At 45.5% G+C, this 18,573-nt stretch overlaps 2 protein-coding genes across 3 annotated transcripts in view; both read right to left on the reverse strand.

Annotated features, from left to right (window-relative positions):
- Nucleotides 1–3,210, reverse strand: part of LOC140404343 (alpha-1-antiproteinase 2-like) — a 31,934-nt gene extending 28,724 nt beyond the window's left edge. Inside the window, exon 1 of the mRNA XM_072492758.1 lies at nt 3,186–3,210. The gene's annotated coding sequence lies outside the window, so the exon portion shown is untranslated. The remainder of the gene's footprint in view (nt 1–3,185) is intronic.
- A 9,096-nt stretch (nt 3,211–12,306) lies between these two features.
- LOC140404352 (alpha-1-antitrypsin-like) overlaps nt 12,307–18,573 on the reverse strand; it is a 33,774-nt gene continuing 27,507 nt past the window's right edge. For both annotated transcript variants that reach the window (XM_072492771.1, XM_072492780.1), the window contains exon 5: nt 12,307–12,726. In XM_072492771.1, coding sequence (XP_072348872.1) covers nt 12,538–12,726 — 189 coding nt within the window. In that variant the 3' untranslated portion in view covers nt 12,307–12,537. The remainder of the gene's footprint in view (nt 12,727–18,573) is intronic.

Raw genomic sequence — 18,573 nt, forward strand, 5'->3', positions numbered from 1 at the left:
TTAATCATGTAATAATTGAATATTGACCTCAAGATGTCTAGTTAATTGAAAGTAATGAATTGTTACCATTAAAAATAATTTAAATCCTCTTTAAAATATTGACATCTGTATAAAAACCGTGTTTTCATATCTCAGGAAAAATAAATAACTTTCTGCCAGTGTGGTTTAGCACACTGGGCTAAAGAGCTGGCTTGTAATGCAGAACAAGGCCGCAGCACGGGTTCAATTCCCGTACCGGCCTCCCCGAACAGGTGCCGGAATATGGCGACTAGGGGCCTTTCACAGTAACGCCATTGAAGCTTACTTGTGACAATAAGTGATTATTATAGGGGCTGTTTAGCACAGGGCTAAATTGCTGGCTTTGAAAGCAGACCAAGGCAGGCCAGCAGCACGGTTCAATTCTCGTAACAGCCTCCCCAAACAGGCGCCTGAATGTGGTGACTAGGGGCTTTTCACAGTAACTTCATTTGAAGCCTACTTGTGACAATAAGTGATTTTCATTTCATTTCATGAGAATTGGGTTTGTTTTCTTTTGTTTAAACATTCAACATGTAGTTTTGACTAGGTTATCCACACAAGATTTTTGAACTTAGACCTTGAAACAAGAAAGCGTAGGCAGCATTTGAAATGTGTCATTAACCTGTGATATCAGCTTCAAAAATAAATAAATCCATAAACGTCCACAGTAAGAACCAACTTAATGAGTTTTGAATACATTTTTTGATCAATGTTTAATTTGCTAATTGATCTTACAGTCATTACACATGGACTACTGAGTGTCATGAAAAAGCATTGTGATCAGTCATGAAACATATCAGGTATCATTGTGCTTTTTTTACTTTGTATGTTAAATCTTACTGAAGCTGTTTAACTCAACAATGAGCTAGATGTTCATGTGGTTGAATTTTGCTGGAGGTGGTTTGGAACTGCACCTCCTACAGCTCAATGTGATCCTCCTCTGAGTCCATTGCATTCACCTGTGTAGATGAGCCTTAATTTTAAGGGTGGCTATTTATGCCCCCTATTGGAAGCTTGACTCCTTGAAGTACTTTCGACTACAGGTTCGACTTAATGGGAAAATAACAGAGTCCTGCTTTGGGTGTGTTTAGCAGGGTGTTTCCTGACACTACTATTAAACGGAACTCTGCTTCATTTGGGCCTCGGCGAGGAACACCCTGCTGAGGCCGCACTTAGACTCATTTCCTGCACTCACAAGCTCGGCTCACCAGTGCAGGAAGAAATCAGGTGTCATTTTTAAATGGCATCCGAATCTCACAAATCCACTCCACTGCGGCCTCCGGACGCCCCACCAATGCCCAAACTTACCATTTAGGGAGTCCTCCAGCCTCACAAGGACAGGGCACTCCTGTTCCTAATCCCCAGCATGGGCAAAATGCCACCTGGGCACTGCCAGCCTGGCACCCTGGCAGTGCCACAGTTCCTGGATGGTATCAGGAGTGCTAGGGTATCACTCTGCCCAGAGCCATACCACCCAGGGAGTCCCGGGTGCCTGGGAGGCCCCACAAGTACCGATATATTTGTGGAGACCAGTGCTAAATGGCACCCGGTCGAGGTCTCCAAGGCGAGGCCGTTCGATCCCGGGCCTTGGGATACTCCTGCGTAGAAATGTTCAAGTGAGACTAACTACTCACTTGAAAATGCAAAGCTGGATCCCGCCCATTGAGGGTGGGTTCCAGATCCCAAAGCCTCATGAGATCTCATTAGATCACATGAGGTGTAATGAGTGTCATAAATCTCGTGAGGGGCCTCTTGCAAGATTTACTGGCCCGTTATATCCCGTGTCGGGGGCAACAAGGCCGTTAGATCGCACCCTATATCTTTCATGAAAATAAAGGACAGAATTAATCTGAAAGTGGGATTATTCTATTTGAAGTGCCCATCTTTTATTTTGTGTACCCTATGAAAATTTAGCTAGAGTAATAGCTGTTATTTGCATTGAAAATATTAATCCGTTTATCTAAACGGGTCACCTTAACACAATCATTTAGTTGTTGAAAATTTTTTCATTACTGTTTCAAGTTAAACCCTTCTACCACAAATCCTATTTGACTCCAATAAATGTGATGTGTACTGTGTAGCCTGTATAGAACATACAATGCAGAAGGAGGCCATTCAGCCCATTGAGTCTGCACCGACCCACTTAAGCCCTGACTTCCACTCTATCCCCGTAACCCAATAACCCCATCTAACCTTTTTGGTCACTAAGGGCAATTTATCATGGCCAATCCACCTAACCTGCACCTCTTTGGACTGTGGGAGGAAACCAGAGCACCCGGAGGAAACCCACAAGGGGAGAACGTCCAGACTCCGCACAGACAGTGACCCAGCAGGGAATTGAACCTGGGACCCTGGCGCTGTGAAGCCACAGTGCTATCCACTTGTGCTACGGTGCTGTCCCTAGTTAGAGCGCCAACCCTTCAAATGTCAAACAGTTACCAAAAATTAGCTTCAACATAATTTTTTTTCTTTCCTTGTCCATTTTGTTAATGCTGATTTTGCTGGATGGTTTAAATGTGCACTGTTTATGTCAATTCAGGCAAGAGTTACTTCTCAGCCTGATTATGGGTTGGAGAGAGAGGAATTCAAATGAGGAGCTCAGATAAGTGAGGTTTTAAATGAAAACATGAAGTGTTGGGAACAATTCCACAGGTAGAAAAACAGAGTTAAAAGGTTTCAAATCCAACATGCCTCTTCACACAGGATTCGATTTTGTCTCTTGGATTTTACTCCCTTGAAGTTATGACATTTGTGCATGAGGGCTATTAATGTCAGCTGTTAATCTGACGGCAAATTCTGACCCTTACTTGTAAAACAGATTCTACCAGTCATTGGCATGTCGCAGAAATATTTGGAAAAGTATTTTAGATGAGGGGAATTTCTGCAGCTACCCAAACATCACCTAGAAAAAAAAGTTCTTCTCCTCCGACTCCTGAGACCCTTCTATTTAAATGCATATTTGTCTTTTCATGCTCTGTTTTACTGTAAATCGCAACAGCTGTCCAATTATTGTCACGACTGTCGATTAATTGCATTGACCCTCTGCAATTAAAGTGTTAATTATTTGTGATCGTCTTGATATACAAGTTGATCACGGCAATGACACGCAGAAAGAAACATCTGACGTACAAAAATAATGTCAAGCAACTCAACTATTCATTTCCTACCTGTTGGTCACGGCAAGTCAAGCAGAGCTGGTGTGCTGTTGTGAAAGGTAAGTCGATGGTTAAGTGTGCAACAGCCTACTCTGGGGCACACATTAGTTCTACAGAACGAAACACGAGAGAAGGGTTTGCTTTTAATCAGCCCCTAACTGCACACACTGCAGTTTTCAAGACGATTTAATGCACTTGCATCAATGTATCACTGCTTATGATACAATTGCAGTGCTCACTATTGTACTCTATTGGCTGTTGATAAGGGATAAAAGGCCCAACAATAATAGAGAGCTTTATTTAGTGTGAGGCAGAAAGCCAGTTTACTAATCTGGTTGTTATCAAGCCGTGGCCATCTTTAATAGTGGCTCTGTCAGTTGAGGAGAAAGTGCTGTAATGTCAAAGATTATCATGACACTACAAAGTAGTCAGCCTTCAGGATCTGAGTATTTCAGTGAATTTCAGTGTTTTTTTCAGTGAATTGTAACAAAATGCTTCCTCCCCTCCCATGTATAAAATTATCTGGGAGTATCTGGGGGTAGGAGGCTTAAAGAATGAAGACATGTGAAAGACAAGGGAAATGTTCAATTTAAAACAAAAGTCGAGGGGGAAAGGATGCAAGTGAATTCGGATGGAGTGATGTTATTTTTTTAACAACAAAACAAACTTAAAACGGACTATAGTGTTCGGACAGTGTTCGGGCTGGGGTGGGGAGGGGGGGGTCGGGATCACTTCGGGGGTCTTGGAGATACCGATGGCGTCCCGATCTCTCGCTACTTTGGGTGTTCCGTCGAGTGGAGTTCCCCATTGTAAAAAAATGGGGCTACGTGAGGCCTCGTCCACGCATTCCCTTATCAGGCCCCTTATTCAATGCAAGTTGCATCGAATAGTCATATGTTTCTTGGCAATGCGAGTGCCGGGAAACACGCAGCTAAACACGCTTGTTCAGGGACTTTGTTCCCTTTTGGCAAGATCGCGCCCATAGAATCTCTACAGTGCAAAAGGAGGCCATTCGGCCCATTGAGTCTGCATCGACCCTCTGAAAGAGCACCCTACCGAAGTCCACTCCCCCGTAACTCCGTAACCCAACCGAACTAAAGGACGATTTATCATGGTCAATCCACCTAACCTGCACATCTTTGAACTATGGGAGGAAACTCCGGAGCACCGGTAAGAAACCCATGCAGACACGGGGAGAACGTACACACTCCACACAGTCACCCAAGGTAGGATTTAAACCCGGGTCCCTGAAGCTGTGAGGCAACAGTGCTAACTACTGTGCCACCATGCTGCCCCGATTTGCTAGAATGATTCCTGGACTTTGAGAATTGAGCTACAGAGAGATTACACAAATTAGGATTGTATTCGAAAGTTAAGTGTTGGTTTGATCAACGTCTTTTATTTTTGATAGTTGGGGAGTCTATCACTAGGGGGCATAGTTAACAAGTTAGAGACAACTCTTCTTAAAAAAAATGTAATTTACTGAAGTTTTCAAGTTTTAACAATTATCGCCTCCAAACAAAAGAAAAGGTGAAAAAAGTATCAATGTAAAACAGGTACACCACATAACAAAGTTCATTGCAAACATAGAAACAAATAAGATTGGGTGAGCCGGGGCAATATCCCCAATGTGTTCCTTCCATGGATACAAGATCCATCTACACCAAAGAAGGATCGAGTCAACAACGTCATAGACATAGCTTCAACGAAAAGTAACAGAGGAATTAAAAATCTGAGAATCCCCGAGCTAAAGAGGAATTACACTGATACCCACAACGCAAAAGACCCGAAGTTAAGAAATATATCATCAAATCCCAGCCGGAAGGAGGGAGCTCCGTCCCCGAGAAGAGGGGGGCCCTGGGAGGGAAGGCCAAACCCCCCCCCCCCTCAATCCCCCAGCACCGGGGAACCCAACCTGACAACCAGGACTGCTCAGAAAAAAGGGCTAGGATTACCTAAGAGAAAAGGCGCAGATGCTCTGTTACAAATTAAAAGAATGCCCCCTCCCCTCCCCTGCCCCCAAATTGGTGAGCTCTAACTGGGGGGACCTTCCTCGATCATAGTGAGGACAACTAACCCTACCAACTCCAACCTTCCACCCCTCACTCCCTCCCCTCCAGCTCCGCTCATATTCCTTCTAAGCGAGACCGGTGGGGGGGGAGACGACAAAAATCAACCCCCTCCCTCCACCACAAGGACAGTCAGACAATATAAGGCTCAAAAACATTTAAGATAGAGACTGTTCACCAATCCCACATTCAACATTCGGCTTAACATGATATAAATTTGTTAAGTCAGGACACTCAATGGTACAAGCCATCACACCCGGAATATTTACTTTCCTGTAAACGGAAACAATTGACACCATCTAGCAGACAGCAACATGATCAACAAGGAGCAAAGTCCAGGATAATGAACGAGACGCAGAAATTCAAGGCAGTCCTCAGCATAAAGACTTCTTCACAGGCGCACGGAGAAAGCCAAAATCAGGAAGATGAGGCAGGATCAGGATCAATAAACACTCTTCAGGATCTCTCCCGGATTCCAATGATCGAAGCATGAGACACCATAGTTTCCCCATGCCCTCTCACCAGAACCCAGGCGGTCACCACCCAGGCTCCGGCCAGGGTAGGTGACTCGACCAGCTGGGCCGCTCCTAACCCCTCACAACCGACGTCCGGAACGGGACAACAAAGGACAAGTGGTCGGAAGGCCACACATGCGCCCGGTTTGGAAGATAGGATTAGTGTGCCCCATTGAATTTCTCGAATGCAAGAACCTCCTTGTGCATCTCCATTGCCTCCATAAAAACACCAGCAACTCTTGGAAATGGGTCTTGACGACCTGTACCTCCGAGACGAGACCTTCAGCCAAAACAGCATCTTCATTGGCAGCCATCAACCGTTGGTGCATACTGCACCGTCAGGGCAACTGTGCCACTAAAGGCAGGCCCTATCTCAACTCCCCCTAGCCACCACGCACAAGCGAGGATTTAAACATTCTAACTCGGCACTATCATGCAGAAACATTGACTAACATTGACTAACAATAGCACAAAACATGCAAATCAAGGAAAGACAAAAAAGAAATGTGCATAAGATAAAAAGATGGACGAAAAGTTGAGCAGAGCTGGAGCTCGTGAAAACATGGCCGCTCCCACCTCACTTCACGTGAAGTACCCGGGACAGGGCTTTTAGGGGTGAAATTCACACAAAGAATGATAGAAATTTGGAACGTTCTTCTGCAAATGGCGATTGACGACAGGCCATTGTTATCAATTAAAATGGAGACTGACAGATGTTTCTTAGCTAGAGGTATTAAGGGATATGAGGAAAAGGTGGGTAGAGGAAGTTAATTCGCAGATCAGCCATGATCTTATTCAATGGTGAAACGGGTTTGAGGGGCTGAATGGTCTTTCCCTGTTCCCATTAACTACAATTGTTTCTAATTTATTCTAATATTTCTTTAAAATCAATTACAGAGAAGAGCTGTATGCAAGAAATTAACTGTGGGCGGCACGGTGGTGCAGTGGCTAGCACTGCTGCCTCACGGCACTGAGGACCCGGGTTCGGTCCCGGCCCCGGGGAGTTTGCACATTCTCCCTGTGTCTGTGTGGGTCTCACCCCCCCCCCCCCCTCCACAACCCAAAGGTATGCAAGGAAGGTGGTTGGCCATGCTAAATTGCCCCTTAATGGGAAAAATATAATTGGGTATTCTAAATTTATATAAAAAAAGGAACTAACTGTACCTGATATGTGAAAACTTAATTCAATGGGAAAAAAAATTCAATATATGACATTTTGACAGTTTATTCCTGTGAGCTAATTTTTTCCATCCATTTTGTTGGTTCAACACAACAGAGAAGTATATAATGGTTTTGGACAATAATTATGTCTCCATCGGGGGAACATGAAGGAGACTTTAGGCTTCATCCTCTACTTTTGCTTTTGGTTATATCTGGCAAGGATGTGGTAGTTAGAAGGAGCAGGCTAGATGGGCTGAATGGCCTACCTCTGCCCCTGCATCTTTTGGACTTGTGTTTATATGGCACCTTTCAGGATCCCAAGACATCTCAAAGCACTTTACAGCCAATGCAATAATTTTGAAATGTTGTCATGGCTGTAATGTGGAAAATGTGGCAGCCAATTTATGCACAGTAAGATCTTACAAAACAGCAATATGATAATGACGAGATCATTTGTTTCTAGTGGGCTTCGTTAGCAAATAACTAATGGCCTGGACTTCAAAGCAGTGGAGAACTTCCTACTCTTCTTCAAAGAGCACCATTGGATCTTCTACATCCACCTGAGAGGGTGAAGTGGCCTCACGTTGACTTCACATCTGAAATACAGCAATTCTTGAAACTGCAGCCCTCCTAGAAGTTCCACCCTGACCTTTGTGCTCAAGTCTTTGGAATGGAACTTGAGCCCACACCCATCGGAAGTGAGAGTACTACACTTACCCTGGTTTCCCTCAGTACGTGGGGGTGGACTGTTTCCTTTCACCTCTTGATGGATCAATGGCCATCTAAAATGGCGTCCAGCAAGGGATGCTGGGAAAAGTGGTCAAGGGTATGGACAAGCAGGCTGCAGGCCGATCAAATACAGCTACAGGAAAAGGCTTTGCAGATTTCAAACAATTTCACAGCTTGATGCGAATAACATAAGTAAAGGGCTATCTCCAGGCCACCAACAGAATCAATCACAATTGTTTACCAGACACAGCGGCACCTAACTTCCTTACTTGGAAGGGCCTACATGTTTCCAACACCTTCAAGTATGGCCACTGAATGTCCACCCCAAAATTGATGTGGCAGCCTCTGATTCGACTTTATCAATCAGGCTGATCGAGCCCAGATCAATTGATTGACAAATTACCCAGAGACCGCCCACCAAAAGAGTCACGAAATTCAAACAGCATAAAAGTTACGGATTCATTCTTTCTCTTGAGCAGCTGTAACTAAGAAGGTGACTTCCACCGGCCGACGAAGGGGACCATCAACACTACCAACAGAAGGAATACCAGAGACAGAAGAGAACCAGATTGATAACCAACTAACAGAGGACTACAAGACCGGAACTACAGATAACAGGCCTGTATCTGCCTAAAGCTTGTTAGTCATTGCCAAGTTAAGTTAAGATCTTGGAACTATTGGGGTATGATTGGGAGTGTCTGATTGAATAAGCATAACCATTGTGTGCGCGTGAATAAATATTATTCTGTTTTATAAACTGAGTCTCATAGTCATTTGTCCACCATATATGGGCGAAGACACACTGTGGTTTAGAAAGGGCAACAGATCACTTTCCCAAATGCAGATGTTTCATGAAGTATTACAGTTGGTGTATGGATTTTTATAAAATGTTTTATAAAGTCACTTAATAGATTTGTTAGTAAAATTGAAGCCCATAAAATTAAAGCAGAAGTGGTTATAAGGTTGGCAAAGAGACAGAAAGCAAGAGTTGAATGTTTTTCAGACTGGACAGAAGCATTCCGTGGTGACCCCTCAGGTTGGCATTACGACAACTGCTCTTTTTGATACATATTAATGACGTGTACTTGGACATACAGGGCATAATATCCAAGCTGGCAGATGACTTAAAACTTAGTAACCTCGTAAACAGGGAAGGAGAATAGTAACAGACTTCAGGAAGACATAGATAGACTGGTGAAACAGGGTGGAATCTTTCGAGGCCTTCGGAGTGAGTAGAATGGCGGGCAGTCCAGGAGAATTGGGCAGGAGACTTTGTGTCCAACTCCCAGTGGTGGGAAAAGTGTTCTACATCTTATGAGGGTTGGATAGGATCCCTGTGGAGAAATCTGGCCACTGGGGGGGGGGGGGGGGGGTGGATGTCAATTAGGCTCATGAAAGTGTCACTTCATACCAATTACCCACCAGGATTTAACCATAGCTCAGGGATTTAATTGACCTCACGCAGGCTTCCCATGCCCACAGAAAGCTGCCCTGCATGGTTAGCGAGTAGCCTAGCTGGGGTGTCCCTTGTTCACAGGCATTCAGTGCCCCAATTGCGGTGCCTAGCATCGGGAAAGGTGTTGGGGGGGGGGGGGCACTGAAAGCCAACCATGAGCCTTGCTTCAAGTCTACTCTCTGCCCGACATACATCTCTCCAGGGATCCAACAATGTCCTACTGGAGGCCTTACTGCATTACCACCAGTGGTCACCTTTACTGGTTGTACTGCCGGTTCTGGAGCTGCTGGCTTCTGAGTGGGATGGCAGCTCTTGGTGGTGGGGTGTCTGCCCTATTGGGGCCTGATTGTGTGGCAGGCCAGTCGCTGAGCAGGTAAGTGCCAGTTTGGACTATTATTTGGGCCTCCCATGGAAAGGCAATGTTAAGATTCCAATGGTTCTCTAACCAATTTGCAACCCATCGCCTCAACTAATCCCCACCCTCTGTCTCCCTCTCTCTCTCTCCCCACAGGTGCTGCCTGAGCTGCTTTCTTTCACATTTCCAGAATCCACAGTATTTTGCTGTTGTATGAAGGTTAAAAGGAGATTTGATGGAGTAAATAAAAAGTTAATTCTGGGGCACAAGCGTTGACAGCCAGAGACTATTGATAGAAGAATTGTCATGATATGCAAACATGCAACCAATGAACACTCAGAATAGGACACAACCAATGGGCAGTCAAGACACTCAAAGGTGGCATCACCACAAGGGGGCATGACATTAACACTATAAAAGGGATGAGGCACTCACACCCTGCCTCTTTCCACAGACAGACATCTAGAGAGTTAGACAGGGGTGATCAGCAGCATCACACCCCAGCACGTGGCTTAGAGCAAGCTGGTACAGTTAGACTGAGTTACTACAGTTAGATTAGCAGAGCGTCTAACTCATTTGAGAACTGTGTTAATAGTTCAATAAACACATTGAACTCACTTCAGAGTCTGGAGCATCCTTTAGTTAAGACTGCATCAAGTAGTAGCCTGTGTTATCCGAAGCAGCATAACACAACAAGAACCAGAGACGATCTGAGGGGAATGTTTTGTACAGAAAGTTGTTACAATGTGGAATGCACTGGTAATGTGCCTGTGACAAATTTTGGCCGCAATCTATCAGCTGCATTGCGCCCAAAATGCGTTGCGGCCGATTGATGCGGGGAGATCTCTCTTCCGTGATCTACCTGACTCGCCACGCCTAGTGAGATCTAACGCGATCTCGCAAGATGTTGCGATCTGAGTCCCGCCCATTATGGGCAGGATCAGTATTTTACATATCTGCATATTAGATAGAGACAGCTCGTCTCACTCTAATGTGCACTCACCGAATCTACCAAGAGCCTCAGATCTAAACCCTTTGCTTTGGAGACTTTCGGTGACTGCTGTTTTGGGATGATCCCCAAGATGGAATGGTACTGGATGGGTCTCCCAGGGGATCAGAGGCCCCCAGACAGTTGGCTGACCTCCCACATTCTATGCTCTGTAAATCTGAGGTCATCTCAAAGTTCGACTACCTGTATCTCAATTGGAAAGAAATCCTGTTCTGCTATCACCCCTATCCTGAACCACATTGGCTGCTAGTCAAGCAACACCTTAATTTTGAAATCTCACCCCTGATTTTCAAGCCCCTCTATGGTCTGGCCCCTCCCTATCTATGTTATCTTCTTCTGCTCCACAATCCTCTGAAGTACCTGCACTCGTCTAATTCTGGCCCCTTGTGCATCCCAGAATGTATTTGCTCCACTATTGGTGGCCAGACCTTCTTTTGCCTCTGCAGTTTCCTCCCTTCACCTCTCTGTCTCACTAGCTTGCTTTCCTCCATTAAGACACTTCGTAAACCCTACCTCTTTGATCAAGCTTTTGGTGTGTGATCTGATGTGTGGCTTTATGACATATCATGTTTTGTGTAACTGATGTTCACGTGAAGCTCCTTGGAATGTTTTATTATGTTAAACACTTAATAGATATAAGTTGTTGTTCCGCCACCTGAAAGTGTGGGAGAAGAAGATTCAATAATAATTTTTAAAAGGAATTTAGGTAAACATTTGAAGGGGTAAATTCCATAGCCCTTTGTAGAAAAGACTGGCGAGTGAGAATAATTGATTGGTCCTTTCAAAGAGCTGGTATAGGCGCAATGAACCAAATGGCCTCCTTCCGTGCTGTATAATTCTGCGATTCTCTGTTGATCCCGGGTGCATTAATCCAGGATATGATGATTAAATAATGGTGATAGGTATTCAGGTGAGGAGGACATGTGTCTGGAGGGGCAACTTGTTGATGATGTTATTCCAATGACGATGGTGTTCCCATGATAATGCTTATTTTGACCTTCTTGGTGGTGAAGATTTCAAGGTAGGGAGAAGCTGTCAAGGTAATCTTGGGGCCGTTGCCGTTACACCTCCGGTGAATCACATGTGCTGGAACCGCAGATGTTAAAGCTGGTCATTGAGGGTAAAATTGGAATGGGGACTGAAGAATAGAGTGATTGATCACAATAGGGTAGCAGAGGCAATGGACAACCTTAGTCCATTTGGTGCCATCAGTGGAAGTGACTGCTGCAGCCGGCACACCAAAGCCTAATGTTTGCCCTGAAATATTCCAGATGGAAGTTGGGCACTTTGATGCCGGTGTGGTCATGGACCTAATTTTTCACCTCCAACCCACTTTACTCTGCCAGCGGAGCCTCATAAAAGGGGTTGATGGTGTAAAATAAAATTAACATTGTCAAACAGAAAAAAACACCATCCAGAAAATGATAATCAGGTCTATTGATCCGTCCCAACCATCAAATAAAAGAAACTAAATTTACCAGACACCACTTCATGAGCAGTTTTGAACAGAAGAGTGGCAAATGAGGCTTGGTATAGACTTTAAAAAAAATAGATTTAGAGTACCAATTCATCTTTTTCCAATTAAGGGGCAATTTAGCGTGGCCAATCCACCTACCCTGCACATTTTTGGGTTGTGGGGGGTGAAACCCACGCAAACACACGGGGAGAATGTGGAAACTCCACACGGACAGTGACCCAGAGTCGGGATCGAACCTGGGACCTCGGTGCCGTGAGGCAACTGTGCTAACCACTGTGCCACCGTGCTGCCCGGGTCAGTGTAGGCTTGATGGGTCGAATGGCCCCCTCCTGCACTGTAGAGATTCTATGACACTGTAAAAGTTCAGATGCATTGTCTCTTTAATGTAAATTACATTAAACAACTTAATACAAGGCTTTACACAAAGCATGATAAACAATAATCTATATTTGCTACACTTGGTTATGATTGTAGAGAATTTTATTTCATGACCCTTTGAGCTATTTGAATGTTAACAGCTGTTACAAGTAATTTCTTTGCTTTTAATTTATTGAATACTGCCTTTCTGTGAAAGTGTGGAGTATGTAGCAGTATTAAACAGTGGGGTTCATCACTCGTCCTGCAAACAACACACTCTTGGTGTTGTGTTCAGCAATTAATAGTAAGAAGGGCCTGTTAAGTTTAAGCTGAGAAGGTCTTGACATTGGCATTAAACTAATGCCTGTAACTGCTGCAGCTTCTGTTCCTTTCTCATCAACATCCAGCACTGCCTCGTGGACCACCTGTAAAAACAAGGAAACGTGGAATCTGATTAAACCCAAATAACGGTTGGAATTTTATCAGCCTTTTGTAAACGGACTGGGTGAGAAGGGTGCTAAAATGGCTTCAGGAGAGAATCCTGATGTGTTCCCATTGCCCATGGATATTCCCAATGGCTGGAATGGCAGCAACTCAACTGACTGGAGGCAGGTAGCCAGTTCAAGGAGCTGCCTCAGTCCCACTGATATTACTTTGCCGGACCGGGTGTGGGAGGACGTTCCAGCTCTCAACTCTATGATCACCAAGTCTCCCCAAGATTCAGTAATCTTACTTTCGCTGTAGCCATCAACCTCTCTCTTCCTTGTGATTATTTCTACTTTGTGCTTTATTGATGCTAATAGCACGAGCACTGGTTTGAACCTTCCTTTATTCTAAGCCACATATACCTTTCATTTTGTACTCCACCTTGCCCGTTCTGTCGTTGTTGTGTTTAGCTCAAATCTGGAAGCAAAGTGGCTCACTGCGAATGGGTTTCCTTGAAGCTCTTTCTGCCCTGCGGTGGGACTGGCTGAATCAGGATATGTCTGAGCTGTCTGTGAAGTTACAGCAGTAGAAGGGGAGCAGCTTTGATGAAATTTCCTAGGCATTTTATCCCAGAACGCCAGAACTGTGAAACTTCTTATCTCCTTCAGCATTTCCTACAATGTATAAGTTTTTAAAACCCGTGCTACTTTGTCTTCATGTATCTCATCCTGTCCTTGAAATTGCTGGGTGTCAGATTTCCTCTGTGTTACTTTAACAACATTATCACCGTGTTTAAGATACAATAATGAGCGTCGTAGTTGAGGTAGCCCATTCTGCAGCCTTCCAATGGAATCATATTCAAAACCTTACCAATTATTCTATTCAGGGGCTTCAGCCCTTGAATAATTTATGCCTTGCTGAAGTTCGAGTATGAGAGTCATGCAGCACATCAGCAAAGAGCTGGGGGATTGGACGGTTAGGTGGGGTGAAGGGATGCAACATCGAAGAGCAATTTCCCAGATTCTTTTCCTCTAATGGGCCTGGTTTTTGAACCTTTTTTTACATATTATTTGAGAGATCAAATGGTTTTCTGTGGGATCTAGAGCATGTATCTCTTATGATACCCAAAGATTCGCAAACTGAATTTTATTTTATTTAAAAAATTTTTTTATTATAAATTTAGAGTACCCAATTCATTTTTTTCCAATTAAGGAGAAATTTAGCATGGCCAATCCACCTACCCTGCACATCTTTGGATTGTGGGGGTGAAACCCACGCAAACACGGGGAGAATGTACAAACTCCACACGGACAGTGACCCAGAGCCGGGATCGAACCTGGAACCTCGGCACCGTGAGGCAGCAGTGCTTTCCACCGCACCACCGTGCTGCCCTGAATTTTATTTTATTCGTTCATGGGATATGGGCATCGCTGGCTGGGCCTTCATTTGTTGCCCATCCCTAATTGCCCTTGAAAGGGCAGTTAAGAGTCAACCACATTGGATGGATGGAGCAGTGGGTCTTTTTCTTAAACACTTATAACAGCTGTACTAATTATGAATACTCTTACTTGGCTATTTAATGTCTATTTATTGTTGGATTATGAATTCCAGAATAATGTAAATTAAGTGTAAGTTGAGTAACCAGGAGTTAACAAGGCAAGGGAATACACAATGAGTGGCAGGACCTCGGAAGTACAGAGGACCAGAGGGACATTGGGATGCATGCCCATTGATCCTGGAAGGCAGCAGGACAGGTAGGTATGGTGGTTAAGAAGGCATATGGAATACCTTTATTAGCCGAGGCATCGAATACAAGAGTAGGGAGGTTATGATGGAGCTGTGTAAAATACTCATTAGGCCACAGCTAGAGTACTGTGTGCAATTCTCATCACCACTCTACAGGAAGGATGTGATTGCACTGGAAAAGGTGCAGAAGAGTTTCACCAGGATGTTACCTGGGCTGGACCGTTTCAGCTATGATGAGAGGCTGGATAGACTGGGGTTGTTTTCCTTAGAGCGGAGAAGACAGGGGGGGGGGGCCTGATTGACGTGTATAAAATTATGAGGGACAGAGATGGGGTAGATAGGAACAAGCCTTTCCTGTTAGTGGAGTGATCAATAACCAGGGGGTGTAGATTTAACGTAAGGGGCAGGATATTTAGAGGGGATTTGAGGAAGAACCTTTTCACCCAGGGGGTGGTGGGAATCGGGAACTCACTGCCTGAAAGGGTGGTAGAGGCGGGAACCCTCACAACATTTAAGAAGCATTTAGATGAACACTTGAAATGCCACAGCATACAATGCCACGAAACAAGTGTTGGAAAATGGGATTAGAATAGATAGGTGCTTGATGGTTGGTGCAGGCATGATGGACCGAAGGCAGGGCAGCACGGTGGCACAGTGGGTTAGCCCTGCTGCCTCATGGCGCCGAGGTCCCAGGTTTGATCCTGGCTCTGGGTCACTGTCCGTGCGCAGTTTGCACATTCTCCCCGTGTTTGCATGGGTTTCACCCCCACATCCTAAAAATGTGCAGGTGAGGTGGATTGGCCACGCTAAATTGCCCCTTAATTGGAAAAAATGAATTGGGTACTCTAAATTTATTATTTTTAAAAATGATGGAACTTCCGGTGGCGGCAATGAGGGAGTGAGTCACACATTCGGTGGCTCTCACTCCGGCTGGCTTTTTGGACCTGGTTTCCCAACTTTTCGGAACTTTTGAGCGCTAGAAAAGACGGCCACATAGTTGCTGACTGAAGTGTGCGGAGCTGTATGGAAACAAAGAAGACAGAAAGCAGCGAAAGCAGGAAAAGAAGGGGCAGAGACAAAGTGGTGTGGGAGCTGACCCGGGACCAAAGATGGCTGACCGGACCGTGGACCAGACGATGCAAGCAGCGCTGGACCATATGCTGCAGGTCATAAAAGGAAGTTTTGAAGACATGAAGCGGGATAACTTAGAACCGCTGCAGAAAGCGGTGGAGCAAGTGAACCAAAGGCTAGAGGCCCAGGACAAAAAGGTCAAGGAGCTGGAGCAAGCGGTGGAGGAACAGGCGGACACACAAACGATCGCTGCAATAGAGATAGATGGGTTGAAGGGGCAACAGAGAAGGCTGCTTGACAGAATTGAAGACCTGGAAAAGAGAGCCCGCAGACAAAATTTGAGAATTATTGGCCTCCCAGAGGGGGCCGAAGGAGCGGACGCCACAACGTTTGTGGCAGACCTGTTGCAGCAGCTGATGGGGGCTAACTCCTTTCCGCGACCGCTGGAGCTGGACGGGTACACAGATTATCATAGATTATCATAGAATGTACAGTGCAGAAGGAGGCCAATCGGCCCATCGAGTCTGCACCGGCTCTTGGAAAGAGCACCCTATCCAAGGTCAACACCTCCACCCTATCCCCATAACCCAGTAACCCCACCCAACACTAAGGGCAATTTTGGACACTAAGGGCAATTTATCATGGCCAATCCACCTAACATGCACATCTTTGGACTGTGGGAGGAACCCGGAGCACCCGGAGGAAACCCACGCACACACGGGGAGGATGTGCAGACTCCGCACAGATAGTGACCCAAGCCAGAATTGAACCTGGGACCCTGGAGCTGTGAAACAATCCGCAATGCTACCGTGCTGGCACAATGCTACTGGTGAGGCAGCCGCGACCCCCCCTTCCCCGACCAGTGGTGGTCGACAGGTTCACAGACAAGGGGCGGGTCCTTCAGTGGGCAAAGAGTACGAAGAGCTGTACATGGAACAACAATATCCTGCGCATTTACCAAGACCTAAGTCAGGAGGTGGCCAGGCGGCGAGCAGCCTTTAAAAGAATTAAAGAGATTTTGTTCAAAAAGCACGTGAAGTTCGGTCTGCTTTTCCCGGCGCACCAGAGCCAGCATTACTACTTTATGGACCCCGATGAGGCGATGGAGTTCGCAAAGGATCAGGGACTGGTGCCGAACTGAGAGCCCACGGACCAAAGTCAGAGTCTGAGCAGAGGGAATGACTTTCGGTACTTGCAAGCGCGTGACTTCATACGTAGACAGGTCCCACCCTTCCCATGCCTCCTGACAGATGGGATCCAGGACAGAGTAATGTCTAGGGAAGAGGTAGGAGAGGGGAAAGTCTCGGATATTTACTGTGAACTTATGAAAGGGCAGAAGTTGCAGACAGAGGAATTGAACCTCAAGTGGGAGGAGGAGCTCGGCGAGGAGATGGAGGACGGGGTATGGGCGGAAGCCTTGAGTGGGGTAAATTCAACTGCAACATGTGCTAGGCTCAGCCTGATTCAGTTCAAGGTCGTCCACCGGGCCCACATGACGGTGGCCCGGTTGAGTAAATTTTTTTGGGTGGAGGATAAATGCGCTAGGTGTACGGGAGGGCCAGCGAATCACGTCCACATGTTCTGGGCATGCCCAAAACCTAGGAGATACTGGGAGGGATTTGCGGATGTCATATCCCAGGTACTGAAAACTAGGGTGGTGATGAGTCCAGTGGTGGCAATTAGATTAGAGTAGAATAGGAGGGATAAATAGGCGGGTACTGTTTATGAGAGAGAATTGGTCTTTTGCACTATGTTTCTGCTTTGTGTTGATATTTGCACATTACTGTACACTGTAACTCTTTACAATGCCAAAAATACCTCAATAAAATTGTTTATTAAAAACAAAATGATTGTCCGAAGGGCCTCCTTCTGTGCTATAAGAATATATGCAGGGAATTATCCGGCCATTATCACCAATGGGATCTTCCAGTCCTGCCCATGGTGAACATGAGCCATTGATTCATAAAACATAGATCATAGAACATACAGCACAGAACAGGCCCTTCGGCCCACGATGTTGTGCCAAACTTTTGTCCTAGATTAAGAACAAATTAATCATTCTACACCCCATCATTCTACCGTAATCCATGTACCTATCCAATAGCCGCTTGAAGGTCCCTAATGTTTCCGACTCAACTACTTCCACAGGCAGTGCATTCCATGCCCCCACTACTCTCTGGGTAAAGAACCTACCTCTGACATCTTCCACCATTCACCTTAAATTTAGGTCCCCTTGTAATGGTTTGTTCTACCAGGGAAAAAGGTCTCTGACTGTCTACTCTATCTATTCCCCTGATCATCTTCTAAACCTCTATCAAGTCTCCCCTCATCCTTCTCCATTCTAATGAGAAAATGCTTAGCACCCTCAACCTTTCCTCGTCAGACCTACTCTCCATTCCAGGCAACATCCTTGTAAATCTCCTTTGCTCCTTTTCCAAAGCTTCCACATCCTTCCTAAAATGAGGCGACCAGAACTGTACACAGTACTCCAAATGTGGCCGTACCAAGGTTTTGTACAGCTGCACCATCACCTCACGGCTCTTAAATTCAATCCCTCTGCTAATGAACGCTAGCACACCACAGGCCTTCTTCACAGCTCTATCCACTTGAGTGGCAACTTTCAAAGATCTATGAACATAGACCCCAGGATCACTCTGCTCCTCCACATTGCCAAGAACCCTACCGTGAACCTTGTGTTCCGCATTCATATTTGTCCTTCCAAAACGGGCAATCTCACACTTTTCAGGGTTAAACTCCATCTGCCACTTCTCAGCCCAGCTCTGCATCCTATCTATATCTCTTTGCAGCCGACAACAGCCCTCCTCACTATCCATAACTCCACCAATCTTCGTATCGTCTGCAAATTTACTGACCCACCCTTCAACTCCCTCATCCAAGTCATTAATGAAAATCACGAACAGCAGAGGACCCAGAACTGATCCTTGCGGTACGCCACTGGTAACTGGGCTCCAGGCTCAATATTTGCCATCCACCACCATTCTCTGACTTCTATCGGTTAGCCAGTTTGT

The sequence above is a fragment of the Scyliorhinus torazame genome, chromosome 2 (genome assembly GCF_047496885.1).
Source record: "Scyliorhinus torazame isolate Kashiwa2021f chromosome 2, sScyTor2.1, whole genome shotgun sequence".
Classification (NCBI taxonomy): domain Eukaryota; kingdom Metazoa; phylum Chordata; class Chondrichthyes; order Carcharhiniformes; family Scyliorhinidae; genus Scyliorhinus; species Scyliorhinus torazame.